This window comes from Notamacropus eugenii, chromosome 1 (genome assembly GCF_028372415.1).
Source record: "Notamacropus eugenii isolate mMacEug1 chromosome 1, mMacEug1.pri_v2, whole genome shotgun sequence".
NCBI classification, from domain to species: Eukaryota; Metazoa; Chordata; class Mammalia; order Diprotodontia; family Macropodidae; genus Notamacropus; species Notamacropus eugenii.
In genome coordinates, this window is record NC_092872.1 from 63,902,722 (window position 1) to 63,926,723 (window position 24,002).

At 38.0% G+C, this 24,002-nt stretch overlaps 1 protein-coding gene across 5 annotated transcripts in view; it reads right to left on the reverse strand.

Annotated features, from left to right (window-relative positions):
* The window catches only part of INVS (inversin), a 244,110-nt gene that overhangs the window by 64,652 nt on the left and 155,456 nt on the right, over positions 1–24,002 (reverse strand). For all 5 annotated transcript variants that reach the window (XM_072604510.1, XM_072604503.1, XM_072604529.1 and 2 more), the window contains one exon: positions 16,165–16,274. In XM_072604510.1, the coding sequence (XP_072460611.1) occupies positions 16,165–16,274 (110 nt within the window). The remainder of the gene's footprint in view (positions 1–16,164; positions 16,275–24,002) is intronic.

Below are 24,002 nucleotides of genomic sequence, written 5' to 3' on the forward strand. Positions count from 1 at the left end.
CACTGGACCCCAGATCAGGAGAGATGGATTCAAATCTTGCCTTTACTTACTAGGCTGCTGACCTTGGACAGTTCACTTCCTCTTTCTAGGCCTTTGTTTCATTCTCTATAAAAATGAGGGAGTTGGATTAGGTGATCACAAAGGTACTTTCTACCTATTTTAAACACTAGGAATCTAAGATTTATGAAGCATCATTCCTGATCATAGGTAGGAAAATAAAATCAAACCATAGTTCATAGAATTGTAGACTCTCAGACTTGGGAGAGCCCTCAGAGGCCATGTAGGCCAACCTGAAAAGAATTCTCCCAACAGCACAGCTGACATGTGGTCATCTAACATCTTGTAAGGGAGAGCCACATAAAAAAACAACCCATTTTACTTTCAGGCAGATCTGATTGTTAGAAGTTGAAGGACTCAAGGAATAACCAGTGTGTCACAGCTAACTGTAGTAGTAAGCTCCCCTATATTCAGGGATGCTTAGTGAGCACCAATTTCAGGCATTAAGGACAGTAATAAAACATCCCAGTGGGAAAGAATTCTCAGTAGCACCGAATGAGTCATCTGAGCTTTAAGTTAGTAAAGCTTAAAGCTTCACTAAGATTTTTATGTACACACACACATACACACACGTACACACAGAGTTACAATTTAGTAATTCAATATTTCAGTGAATCGATGGCTTCATTACTGTGGGTATTTCCTCCACTGGGAGAAGATGGCAGCCCACTCACAGTTTTTAATTCTTGTCCATATTGTTCCACAAGTTCCTGACTGGATCTACTCAACATCCTTCCTCCAGGTCTTTTAACATTCCATGGACTCAAGCTGTCCGACTAATTATTATTCTTTGTTCTCCCTCCACAATTGGCCCACCTCCTTTTTGTGGTCACACATTCCCTCAACAATATCCTATACCTCACTTATTGTATAGATCAGCTTTGGAACCATGTTGCAGTTTATTAGAGCCTTTGGGTCACCTCTGTCTCCTGCTTTCCCTGGCTTTTTTCAAATCTCAACTAAAGTTCCACCTTTTAAAAGCAAGAAGATTTTCCCACTGTTTCTTAATCTTAGTGTCTTCCTTCTGAGATGATTTCCAATCAATCTTGTCTATATCTTCGTTGTACACAGTTGTTTGTATATTGTCTCCCTCACTAGACTGAGTGTCTTGAGAACAAGGGGCTAGTGTTTTTGTTTTTTGCCTTTCTTTGTAACTCTAGTGTTTAGGACAGTGAATGGAATGCAATAGACACTTAATAAGTTGAGTTAATTTCACCTGAAACTTTAACTTTTCAGACCTATGGTTTGTAACTATACAGCATCACTGGACTGGGGTAACTTTGTGTTAAAAACACGAGCTTTTGTGCTGTGGAACAACTTGGGAACATTAAAATCACTGAAATTTTCCAAATGTAATCTAATCTGCTCTCATCTTCCCATTCAGTTCCAGATACAACCCCTTGTCTATGTACAATGCCTGACCCTAACTGATGAACTAACTCAACGGACTGGTTTTCCAACTGCATGTCATAGTACGGACAAAAGTCTTTTTCATCCATTTTTTGGTTGAACTCCTTTTAGAAATCATGGATCACATTGAGGAGGTCTGTTAATGTTCTAGGTCTTGCTGCAATTAACACAATCTTATCATAAAGTTAAGTACCTGTAGGATTCATTGCCTGTGTGACCTTGGGCAAGTCACTTCATCTTTACGGACCTGTTTGCAAAATGAAGGGTTTGGGCTCGATGACCTCTAAGGTCCCTTTCCTCTCTAAACCTATGATGCCATGATCCTACAACACCATCTATTGCAGGAATTCTTAACCTTTTTTTTTCATCATGGACCTCTTTGGAAGTCTTGTGAAGTCTATGGACTCTTTCTCAGAATCAGTTTTTTGAAAGCATAAAATAAAACATAAAATGAAGGAAACAAATTATAATGAAATATAGCTATCAAAATTTTTTTTTTTTTTGTTTTTTTTTTTTTTTGTTTTTTTTTTTTTTTCTTTGCTCTCCTCTCTTTTTTTTTTTTTATTTAGCTTTTAACATTCATTTTCACAAAATTTTGGGTTACAAATTTTTCCCCTTTTCTCCCCTCCCCCCCCAAACGCCAAGCATTCTAATTGCCCCTATGACCAATCTGCTCTCTCTTCTATCATCCCTCTCTGCCCTTGTCTCTGTCTTCTCTTTTGTCCTGTAGGGCCAGATAGCTTTCTATACCCCTTTACCTGTATTTCTTATTTCCTAGTGGTAAGAACATTACAGTTGATCCTAACACTTTGAGTTCCAACTTCTTTAGCTCCCTCCCTCTCCACCCCTTCCCTTTGGAAGGCAAGCAATTCAATATAGGCCAAATCTGTGTAGTTTTGCAAATGACTTCCATAATAGTTGTGTTGTATAGGACTAACTATATTTCCCTCCATCCTATCCTGTCCCCCATTACTTCTATTCTCTTTTGATCCTATCCCTCCCCATGAGTGTTGACCTCAAATTGCACTCTCCTCCCCATGCCCTCCCTTCTATCATCCCCCCCCACTCTGCTTATCCCCTTATCCTCCACTTTCCTGTATTGTAAGATAGGTTTTCATACCAAAATGAGTAGGCATTTTATTCTTTCCTTTAGTGGAATGTGATGAGAGTAGACTTCATATTTTTCTCTCACCTCCCCTCTTTATCCCTCCACTAATGAGTCTTTTGCTTGCCTCTTTTATGAGAGATAATTTGCCCCATTCAATTCTCCCTTTCTCCTCCCAATATCTTTCTCTCTCACTGCTTGATTTCATTTTTTTTTTAAGATATGATCCCATCCTCTTCAATTCACTCTGTGCACTCTGTCTCTATGTGTGTGTGCGTGTGTGCATGTGTGTGTGTGTAATCCCACCCAGTACCCAGATACTGAAATGTTTCAAGAGTTACAAATATTGTCTTTCCATGTAGGAATGTAAACAGTTCAACTTTAGTAAGTCCCTTATGACTTCTCTTTGCTGTTCACCTTTTCATGGTTCTCTTCATTCTTGTGTTTGGAAGTCAAATTTTCTTTTCAGCTCTGGTCTTTTCATCAAGAATGCTTGAAAATCCTCTATTTCATTGAAAGACCAATTTTTCCCCTGAAGTATTATACTCAGTTTTGCTGGGTAGGTGATTCTTGGTTTTAGTCCTAGTTCCTTTGACTTCTGGAATATCCTATTCCATGCCCTTCGATCCCTTAATGTAGAAGCTGCTAGATCTTGTGTTATCCTGATTGTATTTCCACAATACTTGAATTGTTTCTTTCTAGCTGCTTGCAATATTTTCTCTTTCACCTGGGAGTTCTGGAATTTGGCCACAATGTTCCTAGGAGTTTCTCTTTTTGGATCTCTTTCAGGCGGTGTTCTGTGGATTCCTTGAATATTTATTTTGCCCTCTGGTTCTAGAATCTCAGGGCAGTTTTCCTTGATAATTTCATGAAAGATGATGTCTAGGCTCTTTTTCTGATCATGGCTTTCAGGTAGGCCCATAATTTTTAAATTGTCTCTCCTGGCTCTATTTTCCAGGTCAGTTGTTTTTCCAATGAGATATTTCACATTATCTTCCATTTTTTCATTCTTTTGGTTTTGTTTTGTGATTTCTTGGTTTCTCATAAAGTCATTAGCCTCCATCTGTTCCATTCTAATTTTTAAAGAACTATTTTCTTCAGTGAGCTTTTGAAGTTCCTTTTCCATTTGGCTAATTCTGCTTTTGAAAGCATTCTTCTCCTCATTGGCTTTTTGAACCTCTTTTGCCAATTGAGTTAGGCTAGTTTTCAAGGTGTTATTTTCTTCAACATTTTTTTGGGTCTCCTTTAGCAGGGAGCTGATTTGCTGTTCATGCTTTGACTTCATGTCTCTCATTTCTCTTCCCAGCTTTTCCTCCACCTCTCTAACTTGATTTTCAAAATTCTTTTTGAGCTCTTCCATGGCCTGTGCCCATTGAGTGGGCTGGGACACAGAAGCCTTGATTTCTGTGTCTTTGCCTGATGGTAAGCATTGTTCTTCCTCATCAGAAAGGAAGGGAGGAAATGCCTGTTCACCAAGAAAGTAACCTTCTATAGTCTTATTTCTTTTCCCTTTTCTGGGCATTTTCCCAGCCAGTGACTTGACCTCTGAATATTTTCCTCACACCCACCTCACCTCCTGATCCTCCCAGCCAGTGTTTGGGGTCTGAGATTCAAATGCTGCTTCCAGCCTCAGGGCTTTGGGCGGGGGCAGGGCTGCTATTCAGTGTGAGATTAAATTCAGATGCTCAGGTGAGGGCAGGGCTGCCTCTCAGGCTCAGTTCCCTCAGGGAGTTTATGCACAGACCTTCAACAATGGATCCAGGCTCCTGCCTGCTTGGGGAGCCCTGGTCTGCCGCTGCCCCTCAGCTTCTGTCTCCCGAGGGGGCCCGAGCCATGGGGGCACCCCACTCCCCCCTCGACCCGCCAAAGGGACTCTCTCACAGACCCCCGTCACCTGTGGGTGGAGGTACTTGTGCGGCCGCTGGAGATCCCGTCCCTGAAGCCCGCTCGGATCTGTTCCTCTCGGTGCCGCGGCCACGGCAGGGCTGTACTCAGCTCCCAGTCCTGGCGCCCAGTCCGCAGCACGAAGGACCTTTTACGAGAGGTTTGCAGGTCTCTCCGGAACAGAAATCTCCCTCGCTCCAATGTTCTGTGGCCTCTGGGTGCAGAATTCGCCGTGAGTTACTTCTTTGTAGTTGTTCTATGGGTTGTGGGTTCGGAGCTATGTGTATGTGCGTCTTTCTACTACGCCATCTTCTATCAAAATTTTTAAAATAAACTTCATCTATGGATGACAGACTAAGAACCCCAACTCTGAAGTGAATCCCACTTCCATCTGTACGTTCCCTCAACAATATCCTATACGTCACTCAATCTACAGGTCATTCTTAGAACCATGTCACAGTTTATTGGTGCCTTTGGGTCACCTCTGCCACCTGCTTTCCCTGGCTTCCTTTGAATGTACACTTTGCACATGAAAACCTCCAGAGGTGAACCCTTTGGGTGAGCATATGTCATTTTGTTATGTGTCTCACTTGATGTTAATAATCGGAGAATCACAGAAACATTTATGTGGTTGCATTTATCAAGGCATCTTGTATGATATTAACTTATCCATGATAGCCTCCATATGGAGAGGAATCTTTAAAATTATGTTTTGCTCTATCATATCAAATGCTTGTTTCATTAGGATCAATAACAACAAAAATACATACACAAATGTAGTTTCTTCACCTTTTAGTCAATTATGTGACTGTAAAAGATGTGGACTTTTGAAGAAAATGGTTATATTAATATAATAATATGATAGCATAAAGAATATTTATGTAATAAATTATTTATCTCAGTTGTAGAAGAGGGGTAATTGTTTTAGTTCACAAATAGAAGGGATTGTTCAGTACAAGACGGATGTGCCTGATGGCATGAAATTAAATAATAATGGATAATATTTATGTAGTGCCGTACAGTTTGCTGTACTTTATATATAAATCTCATCTGATATTTATAATAGCTTTGTGAGGTAGATGTTATTATTATACCCATTATACAGATGAAAAAACTGAAGCTGAGAGAAGTTAAATGGCTTGTCTAGGGTCATACATCTAGCAAATTTTTGAGGCAGCAGGATTTGAACTCACACAGGTCTTCCTGACTGAAAGTCCAACACGTCACTAAAACTGCTTTATGTGAAAAAGCCAACTAGATAATTAAAAAAAAAAAGGTGGGAAAATTTTGTGACACATGATAAATTCAAAATTTGTCATTTTAAATATGCAAGTTATCATTAAAAAGTCACGGTGATAATTCTCAAGCCCATAATGAGAAAGTGCTCAAAGGATATGAATAATTTTTAAAAGATGAAATAGAATTAATAGTTACTGAAAAAATGTGCAAATTTACAAATTATCAAAGACATGTAAATTGAAACACCTTTGAAGTTGCCACTTGACATCTATCAAATGGACACAGATAGTTAAAGGTGCCAAAATTCAATGCTGGTGAGGTTGTGGAGGAACAGGTATAACCATCCATCACTACTAGAATTTCAAATATGTAAAATGTTTTTGGTGAGTAATCTAGCAGGACACAATGGAATTTTAAAAAATAATCATATCATCTGACCTAAAAATTCAACTGTTGGGAACATACTCTTAAAGTATTATCAAAAGCAAGAGTGCTATCTTCAGAATAATTTTCAAAGTAGAAAAGATAATTTGTAAACACACATCCCCAAAACAATCTAAATGCTCAATAATGGTAGTGTGCCTAAATAAGTCATGGTCCATTAATATGATGGAAAATAATGCAGTTAAGCACTAAGATATATGAGGATCACAAAGAAAACTGGAAAAATCTACCTGAAATAATACAAAATGAAAACACAGAATGAGAAGAATGGGATATATGCTAACTACAATCACGTAAGATGAAAAGTTATTGAGAATGAATAGACAAACAAAATGATGAGCACTCAGAGAAACCAAAAATTTGTTATGATATTTTTTGCACTGAAATGAATTAAGTCAAATGTAATTAGTTACAAAGCAAGTCTGGTTAGTTGCACTGATGCTTGGGGTTAATCTTTTAACAAAACATTTAAAAACGAGGTAAATCTACTGCACAAAATTGTTTGCAAAAGCCTGTTTGCTTCTCATATGTCCATTAGATAACGTATTTACATAATTCTTGCAAAGATTTTATAAAGATGAGAGTACAGGAATAAGACTTAGTAGTTAATGATATCACTTTTTGGGGGGCATTAACATTAATTTTTATAATAAGATTGTGAAATACAAATAATTATTAATAAATAAATAGCAATAAAATATTTTTTTCACTGTTTTTTCCCCATTCTTTGAGCATTTTGTAAAATTCTCTTTCAATGCTTTTAAGATTGTTTTTACCTTAGTTTTCTTCAGTGTGTGCCTGGTTGGTCTGGCTTCTTTTCTTGATTTCATCGTGTTTAGTGCTATTTCTATCTATTATTCTAGGTTGAGGTATTAAAAGTTCAAATGAGGTGGTTTCATTGGCACTGATGATAAAAATAGATAGCTATGGGAACACTGGCACGTTTGCTCCCCTTTACATCTATTTGTTCTCTTACCAGTTTTATCTATGATTTCTCTTGACATGCTGTGATTTAAATGGGTCTCACACCAAGCTTTCTGCAGACTTGTGATTGCTTCCACCACTATTTTATAAGGTAATACTACTCACGATTTTTCTGCCATCCCCTTTGTAGAGCTTTATAAGCAAATTCATATTTTAAACTGTTGTTACTGGTATGTAATAGACACACCATAAAAGCATGTTGACTGGTTAATTGATTAGCTGAAATCTCTTTTTCTTCTTCACAAGGGGATCAAACATTTGCTGGCTAATGGAATTTCTCAGTTCTTTCAGACTGTTTATTGTGTCAACTGATTTATGTTTGCTAAGTGTTCTCAGGAAATGATGATAACTAAGACCATTATTTTTGCCTCCTTTTATTTCCATTTTTGGGACTAATTTTGATGGCCAGGCTGATACTGATGTCCTGCATGCAATGTTTAGCTATATCTTTATTTCTGATTTGACACTGTTCTAAATGGTGAATGGGTCTATCAGAGGTGGGGAACCTGCAGCCTCGAGGCTACATGTGGCCCTCTAGGTCTGACTAAATCCAGTCAAGGGGCCACACTAGAGGGTCACATATGGCCTTGAGGCTGCAGGTTCCCCACCCCTGGCTAAATGCATATAGACAGCTGACATTATTGACACACCAGTTACCAATCATTTTAATTAAATTGTAGTCAATTTCCTGTTTAGTGATGCTATTCAGTGCTTCCCATGCCCAGCACCCTCTGACTTTCTAGAAGAAAATATTCATGATACATAAGTATTAAGCCTCTGCTGAATTGGCTATCTTTTCTGAGAATACTTATCCACATTGTTCCCTCATTTAATTCCATTCTCTTAAGTTATAGATTATAATCGATCGGTGTCCCTGGATAATTTCCTTTTGAGTTTTCTTCTTGCTCAGGTGCATTGAGCTAGGAAATCTTGAATGTTATTCTATAATAAACTGAAATGCTAGGCTATATCTTAGTCTAGATGTGATAGTCACGATCAACCCAGGAGGCAAAATTGCTAGAATACTTGAGCAATCATGAAACCTCCAAGTCACAAAAGTCAAATGGCTCTGTCTTCTTGGACAGTTTTCATCCCCCTCAGTGGGGAGAGAAAATGGAAGTACAAGAAGCTTTCCAGAGATCAACAGCAGGGAGAGGCATAGCGTATAATTAGATCTAATTAGATAGGACTTAGCCTTAGGAAGCAACTTCTCTTTGGAGTAGGTCGGGGCAGCAATGATTGTACTTCTGCCCTCGCTTTAATTTTTTTTTTTAGTAAATATCCTTTAATAAAACATTTTGTTCAGTTGTCTTTCAGTCACCTCATTTGGAGTTTTCTTGGCAAAGATACTGGAGTGGCTGCCATTTCTTTCTCTAGCTTACAGATGAGAGAACTGAGGCAAACAAGGTTAGGTAATTTGCCCAGGGTCACAGGGCTATTAAGTGTCTGAGGCCAGATTTTAACTCAGAAAGATATCTTCCTGATTTCAGGCCCCATATTCTACCTAGGCCCCACTACTGTCTAGCTGCTCCTTTATAAAATATAACCAATATTAATTGGTTAATAGATATTGAGGAGAGGTCAACTGGTCAGTTGGCTGTTGGGGAGATATTAATGGGTTGTTTGACAATGGGACTCCCAAACAAAAATATTAGAAAAATCCCCTTATCCTTCAGGGTTACCCCTAGAATCCTGAAGGGAGATAAAGGTAGCCATGCCCTAGGGACATGACCTCTCAATATGTATAGAGTTTGGGAAAGTGAGTCCTAGAATCTATTAATATGCTTTTATGATTTCCAGCTTATCAACCAGTTAACTTGCTAGACAGTCATTCAAAATTTTACCAGTTATCTCTTCAGTATATACTACAAGGCTAGGTTTCTCAAAATAATATTTTGGATGACTGTAAGAAAGTTCAGGTCCAGTTGCTCTACTACTGATCATTGTTCTAGCCTCTTCAATCTCAACAAATAATACAGGCAGCACAACTTAAGATTAATACAACATTTGTTTACACATCACATATCACCCTCAGTTCAAACAGAACTGTAATGTACATCCTAGGCCAATGGTGGGGAACCTGTGGCCTTGAAACCACATGTGGCCCTCTAGGTCCTCAAATGCAATCTTTGACTGAATCCAAACTTCAATTTGTTCTATGAAGTTCTGTCGTAGACTGTTAATGCCTTTTTTTTTTTTTTTTTGGCAAGGCAGTCAGGGTTAAGTGACTTGCCCAAGTTCACCCAGCTAGTAAGTGTCAAATTTCTGAGGTCACATTTGAACTCAGGTCCTCCTGACTCCAGGGACAGTGCTCTATCCACTGCTTTTTTAACAAGCTGCCCTTGTTAATGCTTTCAATGAGCCTTTATCAACCTCTTACAACTCTGTTTAGAATAGGCAAGAACTAAATGAAATAGAGCTGTTGGTATAATGGGTAAAGGGCTGGACTTACAGTATAGAAGCCCTGGGTTCAAATCCCCCCTTTAATATTCATCAGCTGTGTGACCCTGCACAAGTTACATAAACTCTATGAACTTCACCTTCATCATCTTTAAAATGAGAGTGTTGAGCTAGATGACCTCCACATCCCTTTCAGCTCCAAATCTAAGATCCTATGAATTAAACAGAGAAATGAACAAAGAATACTTACAAATCCCTGCCGTAAGATGGATAAGTATCAAATTATTATGTAAGGATTACATATGTTAAGGTTTGGAAAAGTATGTAAACTACTTGTAACCTTTGAATTCTGCTTTCTCAGGTGAGTACACAATAAGTGAATAAATCCATTAATAGAGAAACTTGTTGCAGACCATGGGATTTTTATCCCTAATCAACCTAATCAATCAATCTTTTGATGAGACACACTACACATCTCTAGACAGAGAGGTGATAGACTTATAAACTGAGGGTGCAGATATATATACAAATATATATGTAGATATACACATAAATACAAAGAGACAGTTCTCTCTTTATGTAAGAGCACCATTCTGCAGACCTCTACATAAAGTGATTTTTACATAATGAAAATTTGCCCCCACCCACTTCACTTAGCCTATATAACAAAGGCATACGCAAAACAAAACCTTTACACAAGTTATAAAATGTTCTAAAATGTAGATATCTTAAATCCTTGATAATAAACAGAATTATCAAATGAAAGGTAAAGTTAAAGAAAAAGCATGGTACTGTACAGCAAAGACAACACAAGTGTGAGACGTTCTCTTGATTCTGCTTATTTCACTATTATTTCATGCAAGTCTTTTCACGTTTTTCTAAGATCATTGAGCTCATCATTTTTTAGAGCACAGTAGCACTCCATCACAATCATATAACAGAACTTGTTCAGCCATTCCCCAATCGATGGGCATCCCAGCAGTTTCGAGTTGTTTGCTGCCACAAAGAGAGCTGCCATAAACATTTTAGAACATATAGTTCTTTTCCTTTTTCCCTAATCATCTTTCAAAATAGAAGTAGTACTGGTTTTATCCCCACCTACTGCACCTTGCCTTTGTCACTGGTGATTGGAAGCACAACTTTTTTTTTTTAATGAAGCTGTCATAAGATGTTTAGACAGTAGTGCTTTTTTCCTCATATACCGGATGATAGCAAACAATATTATGCTTTAGAAATTCTTCACATCAAGTTGAATTTATGTAATTCTTATTTATAGAAAGTGAGAACTATCTATATATACATATACATACATATATTTGACATGACGAAACAGAAGTTTATTTTGCTTAACTATGAATATTTCAGTGGCGACAAGTGGAAGGTGGAAGAGAGAGAAGGTGGATTTTCATTAACTGAAAAATGTAAAATTTAATTGAAAAAATTAGAGCTGTCCCAAAGTGCAATGAACTGCCTTAGGAGTGAGTTCCTTATCACTGGAGGTCACCAAATGGTGGCTAGAGTCAAACTTGTCAAGAATTTTTTTTAGAGGATTCCTACTTTAGAAATGAGGTCCTATGCCCTGTCATAATGAGAAGAGAAGCCTTACTCATCACTATTTCTAGGATAAAGTCTATACTCTCTGTTTCATTTAGACCAGAGGTGCCAAACATGTTGGAGCATTATGACAGAAAAACTCCAGAATGCCACCAAACCAGATTAAAATACAATTGAGAAATATTAAACAAATTAAATACAAATACAATAGAACACAGAAAATGCTAATACATAGGGTTTTTTGAGTTAATATGTGCCCCTAGATATACATCAATTGGGGAATGGCTAAACACATTATTGCATATTATTGTGATAGAATACTATTGTGCTATAAGAAATGAAAACCTGGAAAGACTTACATGAACTGATGCAAAGTGAAGGGAGCAGAAGTAGAAGAACATTGTATACGGTAACAGCAACATTGTACAGTGATCAGCTGTGAATGACTTAGCTATTCTCAGCGATATAATGATCCAAGACAGCTTTGAAGGACTTATAATGAAAAATACCATCCATCCTCAGAGAAAGAATTGATGGAGTCGGAATGTAGATCAAAGCATACTCTTTCTTTAATTTTTTTAGTTGTCACGTTTCACAACATGACTAAAGTGGAAATATGTTTTGCATGACTGCACGTGCATAACATATCAAATTGCTTGATATAAGGGGGTAGAGAGGGAGAGAATTTGGAACTCAAAATAAAAGAAATGTAAAAAATTGTTTTTACATGTAATTGGGAAAAAATATAATATTAAATCATTGGGGAAAAATAGTATGTATCCCTACAGATCACTATGCATAGTTTAGTGTCTCCCCATTCCTATTTGAGTTTGTCCTACTGGTTAAGAACATCTGTTATTCAGAAATATCCAATTTGGCATTATATCTAACTGGTTAAACCACTCAAATCCTTTTGGAAATAGGTTTGGCAATAAAGTAAATAAAATGAAAAGTAAATTTAAAAAGTAGTTTCAAGTATTTAAAGAAAGTCTTGTAAAAAATGTGCATGTAAATGCTTGTTATTCCAAACTTAATCTTCCTTACTTTTTTTGAACTCAAATGAATTGAACATATTTTATTAAGTTTATATTCTCTGTAATCTGTACTCTAGCAAGATTTTACTTGATAACATATTCTACAAGTGGTTATCTAAATCTTTGCTTAAAGATTTTGAGAGAGAGAAGGGAAATAGAATTAGCCACCTCCTGGTACTGCACATTCAACTATTGTTACCGTTCTAGTTCTTAGGAAATTTGGTGGCAGATTGTTTGGAAATTTGGTAGATCCTCTCTAAAGAATTTGCAAGATGGCCTGGACAAAATTTCTTAAGTCTGAGAACAGATGGAAGGGAGGGGGTGCAGTCGACAGAACACTGGATCTGGAATCAGCAAGATCCAAGTACAAATCCAACCTCCAAAATCAGTTAGCTGTGTGACTGGCCAATTTACTTCATCTGTATAATGGAAACAGTAATAATAGTGCCTACCTCCCAATGTTGTTTTGACGATAAAATGAAATAATATTCATAAAGCACTATACAAATGATAGCCATTTTCCTTTTCACTAAATGAAAAAAGGATTTATAGTGGGACTCCTCTCATCAGTGTTGTATATACACTGTATACAATATGTTGTAAACACATACAGTGTGTACACACTGTAAGGAGGAAAATAATCACATAAACCACCTTGCGATTTCACAGAATCACAGAATTTCAAAGTTCAAAAACTAACTTTAATGGCTAACTGATCATTAACCACCACAGATGCCACAGAAGATAACATTCCATACCATCGCCACAATTAATGATGATTGTCTTTCTTTTTTGACAAAAAAAGTCACATATTTTCTCACTGATTTGCACACCTTTCTATACCCTGTTCCCTAGTCCTAGCTTTCTGGAGAAGAGCAGGGTCTATTACTCACTCAAATGACCTGAAGATACAAGTGCAGATAGATAAGCCTCCTGAGGTCCTTTGGTGGGAGAGGTGGCAAATGCCTCCATCTGGGAAGACTTTAAGAATTCATTGAACCTCAAGAAGAGAAGACATCACCATGGCCACTCAGAGGAAGTACCCCCAATATGCATAGTAGGTGAGTGAGAAAGCTTCTTTTCTACTTCATTCAAGAAAGTTATTAACATCTTTCTTGTTGTTTGTCCTTCCTTCTCAAAGAGGACCATGACATCAGGAAGGTGATGCCATGACATGCAGGTGAATTGGGAGGGCTGTGCAAAGTCACCAGCCTCGCTTTCTCCTCCGGAGCTATCTGGGTACAATGGCCAGATACAGATCAGGACAACTGGAGATGGCCCCAGATGCAGTGGGAGATCTTGGCCTTTTTAAGCCAAGGTCTTTAACAGGTCTCAGTTTGACTGAAGCAATGCCTCATTCAGTGATTAAGGCTGATAAGAAAAAGGGCAGAAAATGGCCTCTTTTACCTGCTCCCCCCCCCTCAAAAAAATCAGTCTGGGAGGGGAAGACCTCAGGGTTTCTGGCCGAAACAGAAACAACTGCTAGATACATTCACTCTGAGCCAGTCAGTGCCTAAATAATAACCAAGTGGAGCTTGGCCTGGAAACCTATTTTTGGCCAGTCAGTGAGAGCCAGGGTGATTGGGTTAAGAAAAAAATCTAGCCCGGAAACCCAGAGGTAGCTTGTTGGGTTTCAGTGATCATACATTCCTTGGGGCAGAGCATCAGAAGGCAAGGGAACTATATTCTATGTGGACAGAGGGAAGGAAAGGGGAGGGAAGGAAAGGGGAGGGAAGGAGAGCGGAGGAGGAAGGAAGGAAGGAAGGAAGGAAGGAAGGAAGGAAGGAAGGAAGGAAGGAAGGAAGGAAGGAAGGAAGGAAGGAAGGAAGGAAGGAAGGAAGGAAGGAAGGAAGGGACATCTTCCTACGTAAGAGGGCAAAAGAAAAACAGGCTGATTAACTGCAAAGAAAGTTTTCTATTATTTACAAAGTTGTGAAGCCTGATAATTGAAAAACTCTGAGTCTCAGAGATAAGAGAAAGTGGAAAGGTAAACAAGTCTTTGAGAAATGAAAAATGAGAGAACTAAAATGAAGATGTAAAGCTTTAATTCCTTACAATGAGAAACAAAAAGGATGATTTACAAGAGTAAGGCGATCACCATTGGGGGAACTGTGGCTCTTTACTTAAATTTCCTGGTGTGGGTCTTAAAAACCAGAAAGCAAGTTTGCAAATGATTGAAAGGGTTTCTGTGAATCAGTTTTCTACCAGATTAAACTGTAAATATCTAATGTCAATCCTTCCCTTCCCTTTGGGGAAGGGCTGAAAAGAATGTGGCTGCGATTACACACAGAGAGTAGCAGGAGAAAGCTGTGTTGCATTTATTGGAAAAGTGACAGAGCAAATACCTTTTATGTATTTTATGTGCTGGTAAGAAATATATTGTGTTTCCTTGCCCACAAATGTGCAAAAATGTCTTATATTTTCTTTAATTAATACTTAAATACATCCTTGGCTAGAATGTATTTGCTGAGTCATGATGGATGGTTATTTAGAAATGAAATATTCTATCTCTTTTCATACCCATAAAAATGGTTGACTATTTCAAAATTCTCTGGTGATTCCAGTGGGGAGGAATAAACATGATTCTTTTTCCTCAGAGTCATATCTTCAGAAGCTTTGCAATATTTGGTCTTTGGAACATGTTTTGTTTTTTTTAAACCCACTTTTGGGGGAGAGTTTTTGCCTAAGTAGGGGGCGAGCACAGCAAGGACATTTCTGGGGATCGAGAGCAAAGTCAAATTTGGACAAAATCAAATGCATACCATTTAGCTTATTATTGCTAGTTTTTGTTGTTTTCTGAGCTCCTTTACCCAGAGATCTCATCAGTTGGACACATTTAACAAATGATAAAAGTTTAATTGTGGGCTGATGGGCATTTTTCAAACCAGGGGATGTAAACTCAAGATGAGTTAAAAGAGTTCAAGGGAGTCAGAGATTCAAGCTGTGGTGCTCACAAAATGTGCACCATGATTAGAAAATCAAGTCTCCAGTGGGCATATTATCCCAAGCAAATCTCCCTTTATTGACAGCACCTACAATACTCTGCTTAATTACTTGCTTTGTTGGGGGAAGAGAGGTGGGCTCCTCATCCTACTGACAGCATCTGCTCTGCTTAATTACAGGCTTTGTCTCCCTTCAGGGCTGGGGCTGAATTTCCTCTTACTCTGCAGCACAGCTGGAAAGACCTTTGAAACACAAACGATTAAGGAATCCCAGGTCAAGGGAAGGTCTGAAGGAGGGCAACTCTGCTTGGTCTGGCACTGAAAGAAAGCAGCCTACCCATTCCTAGGGGAATAGGAAACAGGGAGAAAATGAGCAGGAGGCAAAGCACAGAAACTGCCTGATTTTCCATGTCCTTCTAGAGTAGACCAACAGTCATGGTGTGGCTTCATTATCTGTGTTTATTTTCCAGAACACACCCACACGTAGAGAGATGAAGCAAGCAAACACCCCCAAAGCCAAAGATAAACATTTTGGATTATTCCTCCTTTTGGGGTGCCTGTGTTTCTTTCCCCCTCCATTATTATGGCTAGTCATTAGGTGATTCCATTTTGTTTCCTATAATTTGTTCTATTCATTTACCAAGACACTAACAAGTTTTTCAATCAACGTTTAATAGTTTTTGATCTATAAAAAAAAATACTGGTTGAAGCTGACAGATTTAACTTCAAAATAACAAACATAATATTAACAAAGAAAAACTGTAAGTATAACACCTATATGGCCTCACAAAGAAGGAGGGGGCTGTTGTTCACAGCTACCATAAGTAACCAATCCACAGATCGCTTCTTTTAGGTGTAGGATATATAGAAAATTGGCCTCCTTCCCTTCTTTCTAAAGGGTGGGGGCTCTGTCTGTAACCCCATATATGCTGTTGAACTCAGTTGATGTGTTGGTTATTTGCCAACCTCCTCCCCACTCCTGCCCCTTCTCCCTAGTTAATTCTCTGTTCTAAGGAATAACTTTCAGAGTAGGGAGAGAGGGATGCATTTGGGAACAATGGCCATTTAAAAATAAAAGAATGCAATAATTGTTCTAAAGAATATATCTTACTGCAAAATTACTCTGGGATGCATAATGGAGTGGTGTTGCTCCTTGGCTATCAGATGGAATGGTTCCCAACTTGTTTCTTTCCAAAAGAAGATGAACAATTTGCGCATGACCTAAAAATGCAAAAAAAGAGACATGGCTGTCATAACAGGCTAGTGATATTCAATGAATACATACATACATACATGCATATTCTAAAATGGTTTGTTTTAAATAGTGATTTGTTGAAAAATCAAGATTCCCATGTATACAATGTTATAGTTTTAAAAATATCTAGATGTTGTAGGGTTTTTTTCTTTTTAAATAGATTTAAAATTATCTCAAATTGAAAAAAAAGTTAAATATGCATATTGGTTCAAATGTATACTGCACTCCCTCCTCCCACCCCCTCAAATTTGGCTTATACAAAAAACTTGAGCACAGCCTGTAATTATACTCTTAGTAAGAGAAGGATGACAAAGTAACCAAGACAACAATGTGAATAAGAGGGAGAGAATAGTGATGATAAAAATGCATAAACCATCTTTATTTAAATTGGAAGAGATGTGGGAAACTTGCATGGTAGTTTTTTCCAAGATAATTTTGTTTCATTTATTATAATTTCCTTTTTAAAGTGAGCTCATTTTAAGGGTACAGTTTAAATTGAGACCTATATTTGAACCAGTATAGTAAATCTCTAATATTTAAGGTAGTTGTTTCAAAGAATACCATTAAGGAGGGGCAAATTGAAATTCCGTACTAAAGCTAGGGTTGTCAGATAAGCCAAGAAAATGTAGCACAAGTTTAAACAGACATGGAATTTTATATGTGGTCTTGGAGATAGGACTGAACCAGTACAGAAGGTGTCAACATTTGCCTTCTGACCTGAAGAATAACTAGCCTTCACATGGCATATGAAAGGGTAGTAGTAATTTATTACTGTGGAAAAGTTATATGGAAATTCTTATGATTTATTTTCTGATAGTCTTCCAACTATGTTTGCAGGAATGCAAGGATAAAGCTTAAGCCTTGTTAGCTTTTTTTCTTCATATTCTGCTGGTAAACGGTTTAAGTCCTATAGAAGCCGGTAGAATTTCTCATTACTCCCCTAGTTTTCCAACATAATTAAAATGAGATACTTGGAAATGTAACATTAGAAACATGTAGAAAAATGGACTGCTTGGGAATGTTCTAAGTTAATGAAATAGATCTTCTGAGAAATAGAAAGTAGAATTAAAGTTGAGGAAAATCTCATTTTTGTACTGTGAAAGTCTTAGATTTTAGAATAGAGTTTAACTTAAATTTTAGGAATATTGAGAGACAGGATGGGTTAGTAGGAAAGTCGTAGATTCAGAATCAAGAAAGAGGGAACCGTGATGTGACATTGAGTCCTGGCTCAACTATCTATTAGGCATGTGGCCAAGCCTGAGTCAGGAAAAATGGAGATAATATATTGCACTCTCTACGTAAGAAGGCTGTTATGATGAGAATACGATATATTCTTTAAAAACTATGTAGATTTGACTTGTTATTTACATTGACTTCATTAATACACACCATATCAGCATGGTATCTAATTGATTGATCTCTTATCATTCATTGCTATTTTATATTTAGAGAACCAGAATCAAAGATTCAAAAGTGATCTAGTCCAATGCATATCTGAGGACAGCCTAACAAAATGACCTATATTTAAATACTTCACCAACACACTGAGACCTACGACATTAGGCAGCTTTTCCCCTTTTTGGACAGCTCTAACTAGAGCCCCATCACTTTCTTCTTGTAACTTTCAATCATGGGTTCCATCTCTGCCCTTTGTGGCCAAGCAGAATAAATCTAAACCTATTCTATCTGACAAGTCTAAATAATTGAAAAGAGTGATCACCTCCCTACTACATCTTTTTTTTTTTCTCTAAGCTAAACATTCTCAGTTCCTTCAAATGATTCCTAACACCATTCTGGTCATCCTTCTTTGGCCATACTCCATTTTATCAATACCTCTCTTTAACTATGGTGGACACAATTCTTTGGATCCAATAACAGTCAGAACCTATTCAACAAATATTCATGAGAAGTCTATTTTGTGTTCAGGAGACACTGGGGATGCAAAGACTACTAACAAGCACATTTTAAACTACTTATTTTGTGTCCAGCTCTGTGCTTGACACATACCCTGCCCTCAAGAACCTTACAACAAAATAACTATCACCTCCTTTGTTCTAGACTATACTTATGTCAACAGCCTTTTTATTAGCTCCCATCTTGCACTGCTAACTGCCAGGGTTCTTTGAAGTTCAAGGTCTTTTTCACATGAATTGTGTTGCCACTTCCCCCCAGTTCCCTTCCTTTCCCCTTCTTACACCCTCTCCAAACTCGTTCTTGTAAGGCTGATTTTTCAAAACATTTTAGAAGAACTTCATAGGTATCTCTATTGAATGTCATTAGCATTGGTCCATAATATTATATAGGGTCTTTATTTCATTTTTGATTTTTGTTTTGATACCTATACCAGCTTTAAATCACCAACAAACTTAATATGGATGCTCTTCATTTATTCATCCCAATCACTGATAAAATACAGTACAGAACAGGGTCCGTGGCAAAGTCCTGACATACTCTACATTGAAAGTAATTAATGCTTTTTAGAGCTAGACACTTAAAAGCTGTCTAAATCTACCCAAGTCTACTTTCATTCAGCTCACATTTCTCCATTTGGTTCACCAGAATATCACGAGGGACATGTCAATCAGATGCTGCTGATTGGTCCCCATGGTCCCTGGCAAGAGGGATGGGGCAGAACTGTGTCTAAGATGAATGGTAACTGATCAGGAAGAGGGCTCCACCTTCCTCCATTTGGTTCGCAAGAATATCATGAGAGATGTGTCAGTCAGACACTCCTGATTGGTCCCCATGGTCCCTGGAAAGAGAGATGGGGCAAGGCTCTGTCTAAGATGACTTTAAAAAGAGCTGTAACTTTTACTCTCATTCTTCTCCTCTCTGAGCATGACTCTTGGGACTCTGCAAATGTCCCAAGCTTAGGATGTGTCGAATGCCTTGTTGATTGCGATGTAACTATGTAGTTTCCATCATTCCCCAGATTTAGCAGTCTAGAAGTCTTAACCAAAACTAAGTATAAAATAACAATTTAAATGGCTAATAGTTGGTAACTAGCATTCAAAGATATTAATATCATAATAAAATTTCACAATGATTTCAAGGAATGTCAGTTTAAAATAGAATAATGGGTCGCTGTCCAATAAACCTGGTATTTGTGAGCATGTACAGGGTGTTCAATTGATATAACCCCCAGGTAGACTTTGGAGCATGCGCAGACATTTTATAACTGCATTCAGACTTCAAACCATATAAAGAACTTCACTGAATTAACTGATTATTAGGAATGGGGGGTATATTTAAAAACCAGAACCTGCCTTTTCTTCTGGTGTAGGTTCTCCTTGACTGGGAGCATTCCCAAAAGAGGTAATGTGGTAAGAGGAAAGGGGAGCCCTCCTTATCTAAAGTAGAGCTGTAGCCTGAGAATGAATGCTTTGTTCTTCTATTTTAGATGGAAGTCTTTCATTTTAGGTGTCTGTCTGGGAGTGAAACCCAATTGGGTTCTGAAACCAACCTGTCCAGTACCAATGCTTAGATGAGTAAGGAGTAGGCTTTTAGCCCTAGACCACTGACTGGTAGTTGAGACACGGACTTGTCTAGCAGCACATTTGAATCTAGACTTAGGAGGACCAAATCTATATAGAAACTACATTAAATCTCAGCTCACTCATCCACTGTAAGAGCTAATTGATGTTAATTAGTTAAATGGATATGGGGTGTAAACAGCAGAACCTACAGGAATAGGGGTTCAAGACAATAACAGAGAAAAAACTCCCCATCCCTCAGGGGTACCCTTAAGAACACTAAGGAAATGTAGCTTTACTTAAAAAGTTAAAGACAGTTCATAATACTCAAGGTGTTAGTGAAAATCTAAAATGCAAGAGGACAGCGGCTATCTTAAGTGGACGTCATAATCCTCTTTATACCAGTGATCTGTTTCATAAACACTTTCTATCATATTATTACATAATTTTAAGATAATGTAAAAGTACACTTCAACCCAGCCCTGGATGAATTTTAATTATTTTCAAATTTGTTGAGTCCCAAATAAATAAAGATTTTCTTGTCTTTGCTTTTCAGGCTTTTCTCGGAAACTTCACGATAACTCTAATGGATCCAGATATACTCATTACCATATTAAAACAAATTTTAGCTGAAGGTAAGTGGTGCAATGGATACTGATTTAGAGTCAGGAAGATCTCTCTTCATATTTGGTCTCACACATTTACTATGTGACCCTGAATCTCTCTCAGCCTCATTCTTCACCTGAAAAATGGACACAATAGTCACAGGGTTATTATAGGATAAAATAAAATATTTAAAGCTCTTTGCCAAACCTTGGAGAGCTATATCTCTATACAACACTGTATATTATATTTACTTAGATAATTTGTTGGTTTAGAAAGTGTGTGTAAACAAGGAAGTAGATTCCAGGAGTATTGGGGGTTTTGGTCTAGGTCACTCTCAGAGATCCTCTTTAATTTTGGAAATTCCTCCTCTCCTCCCTTTCTCCAACCTCAGTACAACACAGTAATCAGTGGCAAAGATAACTTGGAATTTAATTTGCTCCAACTTCTCCCTTTTATCAGCAATTCCTTTCTCAAGGGTAGTGTCACATACTACCCCTGTCACAATAAAAGGGTAGATGAGTAATTATTGATCTACCAGGAGTGGCAAAGATATTTTGCACTAAAAGAAAAAGCAATTGATTTGTAAGATTACCCACACCCTAACAAAATAAACACAAAGATCCTCGACATTTTAAAAGGGGAAATCACTTTCGGTTAATAGTATTCACACCATGTAGACAAGAGGATTTAAAGAACATCTGTAGTTGATGTGTTTCTGTCCAGTAGGTGGTGCTATAGTGCGGCGGGTCTAGAGTCAGAAAAATTAGAGTTCAAATTTGACCTCAGACACTTACTCTGTGACCCTGGGCAAGTTACTTAACCTGTCTGTCTTGGTTTCCTCAACTATAAAATGGGATGGTAATAATAGCACCTACCTCTCAGGGGTATGAAAATTATAAAAAGCTTAGAACAGTACCTGGAACATAGTAGGCACTTAATAAATAAATGATTGTTTCCCTCTCTTCTGCTATTCCAATTTAAGTGTAAAGGGCACCTCTCCTCCTCACCAATCTGCTGGACTGGGGCACTTCTCATGGAACTGAACTTGGCCCCTTGCTCTCCTTTTTTTGGGGGGGGGGGATCCTGTGCTCTGGACTTCTGTTAATGGACATTCAGGAATGGTCCCCTAGCAAGAAGGAAGGGGAGGACTATGTCTAAGATGACTGGCCATCAAGCCAGTACTCAGTAGAGTTTAAAAAGAAAAATAATTTTCACATTTACTTTTCCCTTCTCTGAGCATAACTCTTGGGACTCTGCAAGCTGACTACTATATTTCCAGTAACTGAGGGGGAAGGAGAAGGCAGGTCTCCCTTTTTGTCTTCGCTAGCTGCAGCTGTGGCTGGCAAGCCCCCTAGCAGCACCTAGCAGAGGCATCATGATGCTTTCCCTGCATGGTTCTTTTTGCTTTCTATCCCAATTCAAATCCAAGGCTGCAAGAGCTTGGGTAATCTTGGGAAAACTACACAACCAGAAGGAAGCTTTCTGGCTCTCTGCTCCCCCATGATCACTGGGCAGGGAAGACAAGTTATAGCAGTAACTTTTTAAAGTTTTTAAGCAAAGGTATCTTCCTACTATTCTAACACTGTTTGAAAATCCTGCTTTTAGAGTTAGCATTGAGGATCTAGTTCTTTTCATATTTTAGGATGAAATTTCCCTCTAATAGAAAGTAAGCCCAAAGGCAGGAACTATTTGGATTTTGTCTATGTAACTCCAACACCCAGCATAGCATCTGGTATCTAGAAACTGTTTAATAAATATATAATATTCAACTGAGTTGAATAACTACTTGGACACCTCTGGTCCAGGGGAAGGATCTCTGGACTTTGTTCAAAGTTAAACTGAGATCTCTCTACCTCATAAGGATAGGCCAAGGGAAGTGGGAAAGAAGAAATAAGCATCTAGCATCATGTGCTTCTTGGTTAATTTAACGTTTTGTCTACCCTGGGAAGACAAAACATTTTATTTCATGCAAAAATGTGCTCCAACTAGACTTATTCACTCCATTTTAAAGATCAGAAAAATGAGATCCAGAGGGGTTAAATGGTTAGTGAGTGCTAATGAAGGATCTGAATCCAGTTCTTCTGACTGTCCAGGGTGCCAAATTGGACCTCCATAAGTTGCACAGGGTTACTTGGGCAGTGAGTGGCTAAGTGAGGATTCGAATCCAGTTCTTCTGACTATCCGGGGCCTCCAAGGTACTCTTAAAGTAGCTAAATGCCTTTGGTGGCAGACAGGGATAGGATTTCAAAGCAAAAGAAATCAATATAGGAGACAGTGCTAAAAACAATTAAATGTTTATCTTTCCATTGGATTGTAAAGCTCCAAGAGCGGTTTTTTTCTTTTGCTTCTTAGCATAGTGCCTGGCACATAATAAGTACTTAATGTTTATTGATTTAAAATTAATTTTTCTTCCCAAAAGGGTGAGAGAAATAATCCAGGTAATTTTCCTTGGCTGTATCTCAGCAGAAGAAAAGGATATTTTAAGAAGTTTATGCTTCTCGGGATTCCTTCTTGTCCTACTAAACCTACCCAAAGTTACCAAAATGTTGGGAAAAAATACTTTCTCCCCTCAGGTTCTACCACTTGTGAGTGATATGATCTCAGGCAAATAATCATAGTTCTCTAGTGCCTCTGTTTCCTCATTTGTAACATGCAAAGGGGGTAAGAGTTGTATAAAATGATTTCTAAGACATTTTCCAGCTCTGTGAATTTGTGACTTTCCAAAAATTACACATTTATTAGTATTGACAAGGGAATACTTCACTGGTCAGTGTTTACAGCCTTATCTCCTCAGTTAAAAGACTATAGTCTGTTTAAAGTGGGACACACTCCTGCTTTATGATAATCCAGGAGATTCTGCTTACAGAACTTCTATATAGTGTCCAAACAAACACTCTTGAAATTTCAGGAATGCCCGCAGTTGGGGGAAGCCACGCCTAGCCAGTGTCTGGGGAGGTTGGCTTTAACTTAGTATGTGATGCCTTTTGAAAAGCAGAGGCTCGGATGACAAGCTTATGCTCTCAGGCTGACAAGGATGCTCCACCACTGATGCCTGACTCTTACTCATAGAAGGCAGCTGTTTATAAGTTGAAAAATCTAGAAAAATCATGTGTTAGTAATCACCACTGGAAACTTCCATTGTCATCTAAATAACATTATCAACAACAATAATAACAAAATTATTCCTGTCTATGTTCCATTAACACCAACTAGCCTCTGACCCTGGAATGAGTTTACCTCTAGAACAGTCATGTAGAGTCAACAAATGCAAGGATGTTCTGTATGGGGACTGATAAAAGCTTGTACTCATATTTCTTTAAGCCTGGTTAAATGTTTTACTTACATTTTGTCCCTTGGCCCTGACAACAACCTTGTTTGGAAGATGCCATAATTATCCCCATTTCACAGATAAGGAAAATGAAGCCAAGATAAGTTAAATGACTTATGCAGGTCATACAACTTCTAAACATCTGTGGGAGGATTCGAACTTGGATCTTCCAGGCTCTAATTGCAATACTTCATTCACTATGCATGCTTTCTCCAATTCATCAATATCTTCCGAGTTAGAAGTCTCCCACTGTAGAAAGTCACCAACTAGGTTGCCAATGTTTTATT